Source organism: Mauremys mutica, chromosome 8 (assembly GCF_020497125.1).
Source record: "Mauremys mutica isolate MM-2020 ecotype Southern chromosome 8, ASM2049712v1, whole genome shotgun sequence".
In the NCBI taxonomy this organism is placed as follows: domain Eukaryota; kingdom Metazoa; phylum Chordata; order Testudines; family Geoemydidae; genus Mauremys; species Mauremys mutica.
In genome coordinates, this window is record NC_059079.1 from 94,935,728 (window position 1) to 94,950,001 (window position 14,274).

At 42.3% G+C, this 14,274-nt stretch overlaps 1 protein-coding gene across 2 annotated transcripts in view; it reads right to left on the reverse strand.

Moving 5' to 3' along the window:
* Window positions 1-721: 721 nt before the first annotated feature.
* The window catches only part of ARHGAP26 (Rho GTPase activating protein 26), a 313,981-nt gene continuing 300,428 nt past the window's right edge, over window positions 722-14,274 (reverse strand). Inside the window, exons 22-24 of one of the 2 annotated variants that reach the window (XM_045028598.1) lie at window positions 10,667-10,758; window positions 3,945-4,070; window positions 722-3,001 (exon numbers count right to left, since the gene is read on the reverse strand). In XM_045028598.1, coding sequence (XP_044884533.1) covers window positions 3,982-4,070; window positions 10,667-10,758 — 181 coding nt within the window. In that variant the 3' untranslated portion in view covers window positions 722-3,001; window positions 3,945-3,981. Of the gene's footprint in view, window positions 4,071-10,666; window positions 10,759-14,274 lie in introns of both variants that reach the window. The other variant, XM_045028597.1, reaches the window with a different exon arrangement.

The window sequence follows — 14,274 nt, forward strand, 5'->3', positions numbered from 1 at the left end:
CTTGTTAAGGTATTAAAGAATGTAGCTGTATATTGTAAATAGTTGGTATAAATATTAATAAAGCTTTTCAAAATGGCATTTTTACACTGAGCATTTTCTTTTCTCTGGATATCTCCCTCCCTCCCTCACCTCCCTCCTTTAATGGCTCAACTACAGTAAGCTATTGAAGGAAAACTGCTGTGATTAGTTATAGTGGTTCAGGTGGCTATTTAGGCCTTAAAACTCAGGGAAAGCTCCCATTGAGGAAGGAATATTATGTCTGACTAAGAAGAGTTGAATAGGAATATCTGATAACTACAGATTAGGGACAGGTTCTGAGACCCTTACTCAGATTGAGTAGTTCCTTACTCCAAAAATAGGACCAATAATTTTAATTGAGCTTCACACAGCTTGGGGCCTTAACGAATCAGGATTAACTCTCTTAAGGCCTGGTCCAAAACCCATTGAAATCAATGAAAAGACCCCACCTGACTTTTATGGATCAAGCAGTAAATAGCCAATGGGTCTGTTTGGTGGCCGTTGAATCCATTTGAGCAAAGAGGAGTATATTTTTAAAAACAGTTGCCAAAGGTTCAAACTGCATGACTCCCATTCGCTTAAATGAGGCCTCTGGGCGGGGTCATTAAAAAGAAGTGATTACAAGAGCTAAGTACACAGAACCAGCTTATTTTTTAAAGTAACTCATTGTGGAAACAAATTACTTTCAGACAGGTTGTCTTGAGAAGCAAATGGGTTTCTTTTTGTGTTTTAAATCTTTCAAATTTTTTCAGTTGAATTTAATGTTGGTGAAATATGCCAGCCTACCTAATGACTGGGAGCGTTGGACAGAGACCAAAGAAACAGAAGCCCAATCTCTTCAGGTGAGGGAGGGGCCATAGAATCCAGACATCATCTGCATAGAGGGGACAAAACTGAACAAACATGCCTGACTGACAGTCATGGAGGATGAAACCCTCTGTCTACCCACAGAACAGGTTCAGCATAGCAGCGTAACAGTAGTGTACGTTATACCATCCTGCTTGCAGTGGGGGGTGTCCTTCACCTCTGAGCTGAAAAGTTATTTCACTCTCCCTTGCCCATTCAAAATCTTTGGTTTTTTCTTTGTTGGTGTCAGCACAAAGGCCAATGAGGGTTCATCGTAGTGATGAATATTGTAATACAGACACTTGTCCCCTGGGATATGGATGAAGACCAACCAAGTAATTTCATACAGGAGACCAAACAGAAATCAGCTGGTAAATTTTTTTAGCTGCTAACATGTGAGGGTGGATTTAAATCCACAGCATATTGGTGAAACAACCTCTCCTCTATCCCATTATGAATCCTACCCTCCCCCACGGCCATTTTATCCTCTTAATTTGATTAATTTTCAAACCAGAAAATACTATAGGACAGAGTTAGTTATAGTCAGTTACTTTCCCTGACAATCTAACCACTCCTGTCCAAAGAGGGTATGATCTTATCTACCAATTTGTTCACAGACAGTCACACTGTGTAGCTCACAAGTATGACATTAAAGTAACCCAGAACAGTCAGGTACCAGTGGCTTCTAAAAGTCAATCAGTGAATAGTAAGAGCGAGCTTTAGCTAAGTAACTTCTGTACCTGGCTATTTTTAATTTTTTTTTAATGTGGATATGCTGGAAATCTGTCCGTTCTCCTCTGCACAGGTCTGCCAATCACTTGTTTTTCATCCTTAACATTCCATTATCTTTCTTCAACAATTTCTAACCTTTTAATTATTTTTTTGATGAAGGAAAGGCAAGCAAACTGCCACGAAGCTAAGATATACTTTCTCCCGTCTCTGTCACATATAGACGTAAGTAAAGAAAGCCCTTAGCTTGGTTCCAGTTTTCTGAGAAAACCCACAAAGGCGTGTGTGTGCATTATATCTCTCCCACACACATATGTGCGTGATGGCATAATAAATATATATATTATGTATCGTATCTTTTATGTATAATATATATTAGATTGTCTCCTTTCAACCCCAAAGTCTAGGAAGTTTAATTAATGTAAATGAAATTAAAAAGTGAGCAAAAACTCAATCCAGCTGGCTGGCATAGTACGTGACAAAATGAAAGAAAAGGTCAACATGTTTAAAGGTTAGGTTGTGTGCCTGTGTGTTTTTCCCTGTAAACTGGTTTCAAATATCCATGGAACATCTAGCTCATTACAGCTCCGCTACAAATATCAAACAGAACTTTCCCTCATAATATTTCAAATTATTCTATTTACATATGATTTTTTCCAACAATAAAATGTGAAACATACAGCAATTCAAGCACTCATGTTCTTAAAAAATAATTAAAACAGAAAATAAATCCCTAAATCCCATCTCTGCATGATAATGTGATAGCTAGACAAATAATTCTTCCTGCCAAGACGCCAGCTTTTCTTATGATTTTCTATTATGAAACGTTGTAGCACTTGCCAAAATATCAGGAAAGTTTGACTTTTCTTTTCTTTTTAAATATAATTTGAGCTGTGCTAAGGACTATGCAAAAAACTTTCTTGAGAACAATACAAGACTGGAGTGACTCTATCCCAAACTGGGTACTCAACAGAGGAGGCTTCAAGACTTTCTAAGGGCAGCGCAGAGGGGGAAAATAAAAATCACTGGAAGGACTAATTGTTTGTTTTCCTTAGAATTTCAATTGGCTACATGAACAATAAATGCTTATATAGCTACAAAAGATTTACTTTGTATAATCAGTACTGCATGGACTTGGCATCACCGGACTATATGCTAGGCTGCAAGCAAAGACGCCATCTATAAAAGCAACTGCAATGAGTGGCAAATGTAACCAAAATTGACGTAAGAGTGGCCCGGGCATTCAGTAAGCATGGATTCCTCTCTCTACAATGTGCATTGGTAAGTGATGATACGAATCAGCAAGTCACACAAAACAAGTGGTATTTATCATGAGCTGCATCTTGCCTTCCAGGAAGGAAATGCCGGCTGCACAGATCACAGATGTTTACCCAGCATAAATCTAAATCTAAAAAAAAAGTTATGAAAGGTTTGGTCCAAAATATTCTCTCCTCTATTGTGCTGATGCTCAGAGCACTGAAAATTCACAGCTGATCTTGCACTCCCCCCACAGAGATCATTCAACTTCCTTTGTTTTTGCTTTCACCATCAGAAAACAGTGGCATTTAAAAAAAATATAATCCTAAGTAAGTAGGGCTATCATCAGCACCAGGGTATGATGTGTTGCGTTTGTTGAGACTGGACTGAATCCCGTCAAAGATGGCTCAGGGCTGTGTAAACTGCTGCTGCAGAAATGTTTAGTGGTTTGACGTATGTAAACAGTACCTTAACCTCTCCCCTCCTCACAGCTATATGAGAGAGAGATTGCTTTGCTGTTAGCCAATAAAAGATTAATTTTGGCTGATTCAACAAAGAGGGGAGAATTTGTGAGCAAGAAATGGCAACAGCCTCCTCTCTCCAACATAATCTCCTCCCCACAATGTGAAATGGTGGCTTAAGGTCCAATCTACATACCCTGGATTTGTGCTAACAGTACTCACATAAGCAGTTCCACTGAAGTCAAGGTTGATGTCAGTGGGTCTACTAGTTCAAATCAAGAGTTTGCAGAATAGGGCCCTGAAATGGGTATTAACGCGCCTTTTTTAAGCTCCTGCACTTCGCTGAGCCAATGGCTCAACAAAAGGAACAAAGTTGAGAACATGGGAGCAGTGGCTATAGGAATCACACACGTTTACTAGAAGTTGGAAGAGTTGAATGACCTCCACGGAGTCTCTGACCGCCCCTTCTGCAGTATATTTGCACACACCACAATAGATCACGAAGGAGACATATACATTATCATTCGTATAAACATTAATTTCAATAGGAATTGGAAAGTCCTTCACCCTGCATTTCACAGTGGCAAAGAGCAAATGATCTACAACACTCTAATCAGCAGTTGTCATGGATACCATGTAAAGCTCAGCAGTGTTGCTTCGGTGCCCAAAGTTATAGGAACTCCACGTAGTTTTCAGGGATTAGTCCTGTCTTCCCATTCAGAGTTCCTTCCAACCAGCCAGGCTCCTGAGATGGATGAACTGAGGAGAGAACAGAAGGATATTAATATCAAGCTTACAAGGGACATTTTCTAGTGGAAAGGAAATAAGAACATTTTCACCCACAACCAATCTCACTCAGTTATGGCAAGTTTTGAATTCTCCTGTACAGCAGCAAAGAGAAAGTAGCCTCCCTTCTCCTTGCTGTGGTTTGAAGCTCTCTGGGACAATGGTGACAAGAAGCTATTTCCTGCACTTGCATTAGAGATCAGTATTGGAATCATTTCCCCTCTCCACCACACAGGAGAAATGCAAATTTCTGCTGCAACTGTCAGGAATCTGGGGCCACCCACTTCAGATGCATTATCCCAGGGATTCACTTGTATCCTATTTCCAAAGTCCCTTATTCATTTGGGGGGAGAGATAGCTCAGTGGTTTGAGCATTGACCTGATAAACCCAGGGTTGTGAGTTCAATCCTTGAGGAGGCCACTTAGGGATCTGGGGCAAAAATTGGTCCTGCTAGTGAAGGCAGGGGGCTGGACTTGATGACCTCTCAAGGTCCCTTCCAGTTCTAGGAGATTGGTATATCTCCAGTTATTACCTTTTTTATTACCTCCAGAGCCTGGGGTCTAAATCATCTGCTTAGCAGCCTCCGCTCTCCCCCTGCAGCTGATTGATCTAAAAACCCTTCTCCATTTCCCCTGCTCTTCAGATACTGAAGCTGCTTCTCATTTCCCCATCCCTACAGAGTCCCAAATTCAAACTGCCGAGCATCAGAACCTCAGGTCTGAAATGGCTTCTTTCCACTTTTTCCCCTCTCTAGATCCTTAAGTTTATAATTTCTCCCATTTCCCTTCTCGCTGGATCCTGTTGTCTAAAATGGCTTCTCCTCTCCCCTCCCTCCCCGCAGACCTCAGGGTATACACATCTGCTTTCCCCCTCTCTCTCTCTGGACCCCAAGGTCTAAAACCATTTCCCCTACTTTGTCCCTCTAGCTCCTGTGGTCTAAAACTTCCTCCTCGTCTCTCTCCCGTCCTATCCTGTGGTCTTAAAAACTCCTTCTCTTCCTTCTGTCCACTCAGATCCTGGGGTCTAGAACTCTTCCTGTCTCCACCCTTCCTAGCCTTGCTTTGGCTTGCTCTTTGTGCATGTGTTTTTTTAACATGGCATGAAGAAATTCTCTCTCTGTTTGGGGAAACCATTGTGATGACGAGAGGATTATATAAGCCCGGTCACAGGCCCTGGCCAGCAGAAAGAAGGAAGGAAGGAAGAATTATGAAGGAGCTATTCCTGTTTGTGTGCTGATAATATAAATGCCACTCTCAGCAGAGAACTGGGCCTTGCTGTCTTGTTTTAAATATTGTTTTAATTACATAAACTAGTTTTCTAAAGAAGTTGAGAAATTAAAGCTCTTTCACACTCTGCTGTGTGCATTAACATGACTTCCTGGGCTTGGTTTAGAAAAACACTCCCTCCTCCAAGTTCTGCACTGAATACAGATTCAGGGACAAAGAGCCAAGCACCCAGGTAAAGAACAAGTTTCCCAGTAATGATCAGGGGGTGAAGGTTTTTTTGGGGGGGAAGCTGGCGGGAGAGAATATGTTTCGATATCACAATGCATTCAAAATACCCCCAACCCTTGAGATAAGACTTATTTGAAGTTCAAAAAATGTGGTTAGCCTCACTGTCATATGATTCTGCACTTCCTGGTCTGGGCCTCACCAGCTTCCATAAGAAAAAATACTAGCATTTTCTAGAAAGGAATCAAAACACTGCAGTATCACTTATATAAAATGAGACATTCTGAGCAGTTGCTGTGGGATGCTGGAGTATTTTATCTTCACAGTCACATAACATTAGGATATGGAACAAATTAATGGGAAAGTGCTTATTTTATAAACAAGGGTTAAGCTGATGCAAGCACAAAAGTATTCCATGCTCTGACATGGTAAATTATCAGATGACGACAGCCAATCAACCTTTCAGACTTATCTGAATTTCCTGGCTTTGACCTTTCTAATAACATGGTTTCTGGGGAGAATTCCAAAGAAAAAATGGGCCCCACAAAAGGAAGAAAAACTCCTGCCTACTCCCACCTACCTAAACTCTGTTCCAATCCTTCCCCCTCAGTTCTGTTCTAGTTGCAGATAACCTACATAATCTCTCCCTGAACAACATACTCACAGCCTGCTTGAAATCGCAGTTCACCCATTAAACCCTTACTAAATCTTCAAAGAAAGCCCAGACACCTCTCCAATTACCAAAAGCCCTTCCAGTTGCCAAAAAAGACTGCTACATGCCCACCAATGCCCCGTGTGGTCTACATTCTGCACCACTTAGGGGGACACCTTGTAGGGAGACGTACTTATTGGGATGCAGGAGGAGAAGGGAAAAAAAACCAGGTAGCTCAGCATCACTGTTTAACTGGGGTTTGAATGGGCCACTGAATCCTTCTCCTACAGTGAAGGCATCTACTTGTCTTTAAGACATGTAATGCTGTCACTTAAAGAGGCGGTTGGATCCCTTGCAATTTTTGTGTTATTTGTTTTTCTTTATATTGTCAGAGGCTATAGTGATCAGCTTGGGAAAGGAAATGCACTTGACTAGAGTCCCAGAAGGGCTCAGCTTCACCAGGGGATCCGTTGTAGGCTAATTTTTAGATTGAATAAAATTGACCATGCCCATTAAAGCTGATTAGATATCGATTTACTATCTGTAGCACTAGGTTTCCTATATTGATCATGTGTCACAAAGGGCATCCCTTTTCAGCAATGTGTCTATCTCTAGCAGGCACCTAGGAAACACCCATCCCTCCTTAGAAACTTTTGAAATTGTGACTGAGGGAGCATACATTGTATGTGAGTAAGGGCTTCTCACTGCCTGTGCTTGCAAATGGTTGCACTGAGCAGAATAGGTCCAGCCGCTGTGTGTGCCCGTGTGCGGTCTTTCCCCACAGCGAGGGTTTGGACAATCTTCAAATTCTAGGTCTCAGTAAATGGGCTCAGGATAATGCTTTTATTGAAAGTCACATGGGTTCCAGGTACTACTCTTCTCTTCCTTTAAAAATGACTAACATCCCTGAGAGAGCCATTAATTTCTTTCATGATGCTGTCTGATAAAGCATCACACATATGGTAGATGCTAGAGAGCATCTTAACAGCATTTTCTGCCCACTACTGTATAAAATGAGAATACAAATAGAACACAACTTTTCCACATTTACAGCTTACAAATCACAAGATCTGGCAGCAGCAATTAAGATGTTTTTTAGGTTAATTTAAAGGGACAGTCGCTAAAAATATGGCCAACATTTTTAAACGTGCGTTTAAAATGAATCACCTACGGGCCAATTTACATAAATGCTGAGTATCCACAACTCCAGTTGTAGACCACATGATCTGTGGATGTACAGCAGCCATGGAAAACAGGCCCTACATCTCTATTTAGGCACCTAAATAAGTGGCTAGATACAGGCACCTAACTTTAGAAAAATCAAGTCTGAACGTTAGGTTTAATAAAACTATTGACCACATTTCCTAATCTGTGTCACTAATACATGACAGATAATGGTTCTTAACCTCTTCCCTAACAAGACTCCCTCGCCTCTCCCTCCAGGACTTTCCTTCTGTCTAGCTGGGGATCCCCTCCCATTTAGCACTATGGTAAGGACACAGTGGTTGCAAATCCCCTGACACCTATTTACAAGCCTCAGGGTGGGAACCCATGCTTTAGATTATTAAAATGTAAGAATTATTAAAATTCTTTCCATGTACATCTTTCCATGTACATATGCCATAGACAGGATGGTCCAGTGGTTAGGGCCCTAGTCTAACACCCATGAAACCCGGGTTCAAGTCAATGCTCCACCAGACCTCCTGTGTGACCTTGGGGATAACTGAGGCACAGAAAGGCTAACAACAGTTCCTTACCTCACAGTTGCATGTGAGGATAAATACAATAAAGATTCTGAAGTGTTCTGAGAGATGCAGGGAAACTTGCCCTGCAATTGCTGCAGAAGACTAGTTAAATCCAAAGAAAAAACTGTCGACCTTCAAAAGAGTATTTGAAACCATTGCTATTAATATTAGGTTTCCCAAAAACCTCATTATCACAATAACTAAAACGGGGACATCATCAACCAGACAGTGTCTATTTAATTTCCTTCCCAGTGACCAGTGTTTTATCTGTTAGAGTTATTAGGAAAACACTAAGTGATTAGGGAATTCTCTGTGTTTTCTTGAACGATCCATCAATTTTTATCTAGCAAGCACCTGATATTTAAATCAAACTTGTACCTGTTTAGTTGCTGGCCTTTGTCACAAGCTCAAAGAGGGAACTGTGCTAATTAACAAGGAGGGGACAAAAAGAGAATGTGGCAGCTGCTTCCAAAGTGACAACATACACGACAGTAAAGTCCAAGCCAGTCTGGGAAGTGGTAGAAAATCCTTTCCATATAATGCAACTATATCCAAGACAATACTGAAGAATTCCATTGAGCATAATATTTTTGACCCTTTTTCTTGATGGAGGAAACAGACAATCTATGTTTTTTAGGAACAACTCCCATAAAAAACTGATTTCAGTCTACCTACCCCAAGTCCCAGCAGTGTGTAGGAGAAAAAGGACATGCATATTACAGTTCAGAGTAAGACACTCGTTCCCCCCTTTTCATCTGGTGCATGAACTATTACAGCAGTGTCATAGTGCAGCTCTGGTACAATATTCAAAAGCTAATCTGTCTCTGTCACATTCACCTAGAAAGCTGCTCAGGAATCAGTCTGTCTCTGTCTGCTATGCTGTCTCCCCTCCCTTGTGTTCGTACTGCCTTGTGTGAGAGGCTAACAATGTGTTAACCCTTGAAGGCTCAGCAGTGTGGTAGTGCATAATTTAGCAGCAAGGCATTTCCTGGGAAATATCCCTCCCTCTTCCACCCTCTAACTTCACCACCTCAACCAAGCTTCACAATCATCATAGCTGCAAACAGTGTTAAATTGTTTGTTTAAAATGTATACTGTGTGTATATCTATATAATACATAGTTTTTTGGTCTGGTGAAAAAAATTTCCCTGGAACCCAACCCCCCCTATTTACATTAATTCTTACGGGGAAATTGGATTTGCTTAACATTGTTTAGCTTAAAGTTTCATTTTTCAGGAACATAACTACAACATTAAGCGTTCACATTAACATCAACGTGACTGAGCCCATTAAAAAGAAATACTGCATCGTTGGAGTCTTTTTATTTACCTTCGTACCTTTAAGGCTTTAGGGTTCACAATGGGAGGAATGGCACACACATCCCCAACCCCCTCCCCCTCCACACACACACATGGGGACTGGTGAGACACACACACTCCTGTCTACCTCTCTCACACAGGAGGGGTGACCAACCAACCCGACCCTCTCTGCCGATCACTCTCTGCCCTCCATGCCTGGCTGGGCTCCAGGAACAGATCCATGTCTCCTGGTACCTGGCGCCCCACCTAGCTCTGGCAGCGGGGCTCGGGCAGGGATTTAAAGGGCCCGGGGCTCCCCGCAGCAGTTGGAGCCTCTGGCCCTTTAAATCATTGCCTGAGCCTGCCTGCCAGAGCCCCAGCGGGGATTTAAAGGGCCCGGGGCTCCGGCCGCTGTGGAGAGCCCTGGGCCCTGTAAATCACCGCTGGAGTTCTGGCAGCGGGGCTCAGGTGGAGATTTAAAGGGCCCGGGGCTCCACACGAATTCAGATATAATGTGGTAAAGCAGTGAGGCTCGGGTGGCGCTTTAAAGGGCCTGGGGCTTCCCGTTGCTTTACCGCGTTATATCGGAATTCGTGTTATATCAGGTCACGTTCTATCGGGGGTAGAGATGTACCTATCAGCAACTAGCAAGAACGCATTGGGTTAGAAGAACCCAAAAGCAGTATTGGTTTTCAGATTGAGAGAGGACTCATTAGCTTTGTTTTCACAGGTTTTCACCCCTGTGTATCACTGCAATGGGGTGGATGGTGCTCCCATGCTAAACATTACATTAAATATTTACTTATTAAAGATTAGCGCACACATTCTGTGTTCCTAAACATAGCCCTGGGGATCGCTGCAACCCCTCCACTTAATTTTCACCCACGTATGTATACAAGGTGATGATGCCAGCCTGTTCTCCACTGAAAGATGAAGCATGGTCACATCCTGTAATTTCCCTCCATTTTCAATGCATGAGTTGACTATCTGGTGCTAACCAAAGGCAATGGTGGTAGTTTGTTATAATGAAACCTGTATGATGGCAGATTATAAACTTCCAGCATTGTCCTTCTCGAGGCTTCTCCTTCCCACCTGTACTTCCCCAACAATTCTTCTTCCCTCAAAAGGCTCAGTCCTGATGAGTGCTGAGCACTTCCTATGAGGGGTGAAGCACCTTTAACTCCCACACACACAAAATCAGCTCCAGGGGGGCTGATTTTCAGTGATGCTGAGCACTCCAGTCAACACGAGCTGTGGGTTTCCAGCACCTCTGAAAATCAGACCTCTTCCTCTCCTTAACATCATCTTTGTAAAACCTTTCTTCTTCTTTGTAGCTTTCAACAGTCTCTCTCTCTCTCTTCTCCCTCTGTGAAGCATTTTGTATTACATTACACTGTCCATGCTTGGGAACTGAAGACTCACCGTTATCGAATATGATGCCTGCTGTGAAGGAGAGCTCTGAGTCATGTTCTGCTTTGCAAGCATACAAGGCTCTGGCTTTCCGGAATGGTGAGCTGTGAAAATAGAGAAAGAGAATGTATTTGACACAAAAAAGAAAATCTCTATTAAAAATATAACACAATTTCCATCCCCACTCTCTTGGGGAATTTTTGAGGAAGATGTCAAATGGAAGGGCTCAAGGTGAAAAGGTTACCTAGGTCAGGGGAGAAAAAATTCAAAATATTTCAGATAAAGTCAAGCTCTCTCAGAGATATCACTTCCTCCAGAGTCCCATTTCACCATATTGGAAATTTCAGTGTGAGCAAAACTGAAGCACTGAGGAACAGGGCACGTACAGAGTTGCCCAACACACTGAGCAGCACTAAATCAGAGGTCACTGGAAGAGTTTCCTGTCCATTAAAGGGGAGAACTAAATAAGGCCAGAGTAAGTTGGGAATATTTTGTGAGTCACTGAAGAGAAATGTCTAACTAAAAACCTAGTTCCTACTTGGGGCAGACTGGCAGGCAGCATTAGTAGTCACTCATTGACACTGTAAATCAGTCAGGGTGGTTTGTTTTTAACATTTACCCAAAAAATATTTTAGAGTTCATTTCTAGCTATATCTGCAGTGTTCTAGTTCCTGGGAACGACTCTGCACCCACAGACGAGCACTTCCAAAACAGAACAATCAGTAACTTCTATTAATAATTTGTTGCCCTTTTTCAGAACCCACCACCTGAGGGTCTCAAAACCCTTTACAAACATTAAATTTCAAAACCTGCCTCTGTATTATCTCCACTTTGCAGTGGGGTAAACTGTAATGTAATGTAAAGTTCATTTATTCATGTCTGAAGACTGGTGACTTCATAACAGAATTTTCAGAAGCATTCTTAATTCATGGCTAACTTTGCACCTCAGCAGATGACCTTCCCATGACCTGCCTCATACCATCTATTGATCTCCTCACTGGTTGTTCCTACTATGACGACCTCCCACCATTCCATCCATGATAGCTTTCTCAAGATTATTTCCATCTCTATGCCTGACGTGACCTAAGTACATAAGTTTATGTCCCAACAACTGGTCTGCTTTTCTCTAACAATATTTCATCTTCTTTGCCATCCAGGAGGTAGGTAAAAATCTTCACCAGGATGGCATCTCAAAGCTGTTAATTTTCCTCTTAGCAGCAGCAATTGTTTCTCAGGAGTCACATCCATAAGTTGCTATGGAAACAAATAAGCTTTTCACCAGTCGGACCTCCAGGGTAAACTCAGGCAGAAAGCATTCGCATCCAAAAGCCAACCAGCAATTCACTGGTAAAGCGGGGAACAGAATGCAGGAGTCTCTGGCTCTTGCTTCAATCAGAAGACCACAACATAAACTGAGATATCTCAGATTTCTAGTCAGGTGGGGAAGAGTTAGCTCACCCTTCCTTTTCTGTCTTAAGGTAAAACAAGACTGATCAGTCTTTATTGTTGTATTTTAAGCAGAAGAGTAGAGTATATTTTATGTAGCATATTTTGCAGTTTTGGAAATAAGGAAACTGGGATATCCCTCCCATTTCAGTGAGACAATCATGCAGGAAGCTGTATGCTGACTCTGCCTCAGATGGAAAACCCACCAGAAAAATGGAAGCCTCCTGCCTGAATTGGGAGTCCTGGAAGGCAGAACACTTGTAAAGTGGGTTTGGCTACATGCATCAGCCTTGGAAATGGAATGTTTGTTACCTGTCCAGTTCCTTACTGAGACTCACAGTCCAAGATATTTGGGCTGTGCCTCTGCTCATACAGATACCAGAGGCAGCATAGACTTGTCAAGAAGGTGTCAAGATTTTGGCTCTCAAGCCAGTCAAGTGCTTCCAAAGCAGTATGAAAACTCTGAACTGGTATCAGTCGATTCAAACAACAATAATGCCTTGTTGAACTGAGTTCAGTGCTCTTTTTATGAGCATTACTTTAAATGCCTGGATCGCTTTGGCATTTAGACGTGAACTTCTTATACCCCCACCCCGACCCACAATCCCGAGGGGATTTATTTACACTGCCTGAATAGATCAGGGTGTGTTCCTACCTCAGTTGATCATGGAAGCCACAAAGACCCAACCTGACTGCTCTTCTCTTTGGAAAGTTGATGCTCTGTGGCTTCCCTGACCTTGACAATGTTCTCAGTACATATAGTACAACCTGAAAGGCTGGGCTCTGTGGTCAGGATCTGGGGGGTCTGGATTGTGGAGGGAGGGTCCTTCATTTTCTTGGGCTTTTGCCACTGAAAGACCGAACCACTCTGAAGAGAATTGTCACTTGCCTTTTCATTATGTTTCATCACATGTTGAAAATAGTTCCAGCTCCCTCAGAGGGGAAACTGAGGCAGGGTGCATAGTGCCATGGTGGTCCACAAGAGGGTGCGGTGTAAGCCAATCTGATGCAGTCTTCTAGGTCACTTCCCACAAGATGCCTTATGATGAGGCCCTGACATGTGTATCATCTAATAAATATGAGTCAGTGTACTACTCCTGGCTATTATCACGATCAATGCCTTTATGAACATTCTGGGAACACAGAACAGACTTAAGGGTAACGTTTCCTGGAGATAGTGGCAATTTCCATAGGTGAACTAAAGAAAACCAGTAACAGGGCCTGACTGGAATATGCAGATAAGCTTCTTGGTGGCACTATCAGGCTGTTTCCTGGAGAGATTGCAGCGACAGCGGGAGCTAGACTCTCCATCTTCCATCTTGAGATCTAACACAGCCTGGACTCCTCTAGATCTTTTTCTCATTATGGAGTAAAGTCCTGAGCACCTTTCTCCCTGAGAGAAACGTTCTATTGCCCCAGTTCGATGTTGTGTGAGGTTTCGTTCAGGACAGCTTGATGTTCCTCATCTTCTCTCAAGGTTGATTTCTAATGATAGATCCTCTGTGCATGGTCTTTTGGGAAGAAATCCATCTTTTCAGGATTTACCACGTCCTTTGCCAGGGATAACTGTACCCTATCATACTTTGGTTGACGAAGAGAGCATATTTGGGTTCTAAGACACTGTAGAATTCCAGGACTTGCTAAATGAACACATGCATTTAAAAAAAAGTTAGGTCATTTTCCTTTGCAGGAGCTCGTTCATCAAAAAAGACCTTTATCTGTTAGTACCATTTTCATTCAATATAAATAGGAAACCAAAACAAGCTCATGACAACCCAAAGAACCCCCGGCTCCTTCCCCAAACAACAAAAAATAAAGAGCAGTAAGAAGTAGAGTTTATTTGTCTCATGAGAGTTCATAATCATCTCTCCCACCACAACATTCTGAGATTTGCTTTGAGATTTTGAGTTTTTTCAAAACAAAACTTGGTTGAACCTATTTTCTCCAGCTTCCGACTTCAAATAATCAGTTGGCCCAAATTTGCTCAAATTGGGCATGGATTCACCCAGAAGTTTTACAAGCCTCTTCAGTAAACCTGGTCAAATTCACAACAAAACCTCAGACCGGGAAAGCTTCATGGGGCTTTGTAATTTCAATGACACACTTTGGCAGCTGCAAAGATTATACTTTTCCAAGTTTTCCCATCCAGTCCAATTGGATGTCAAGGGTGGGGA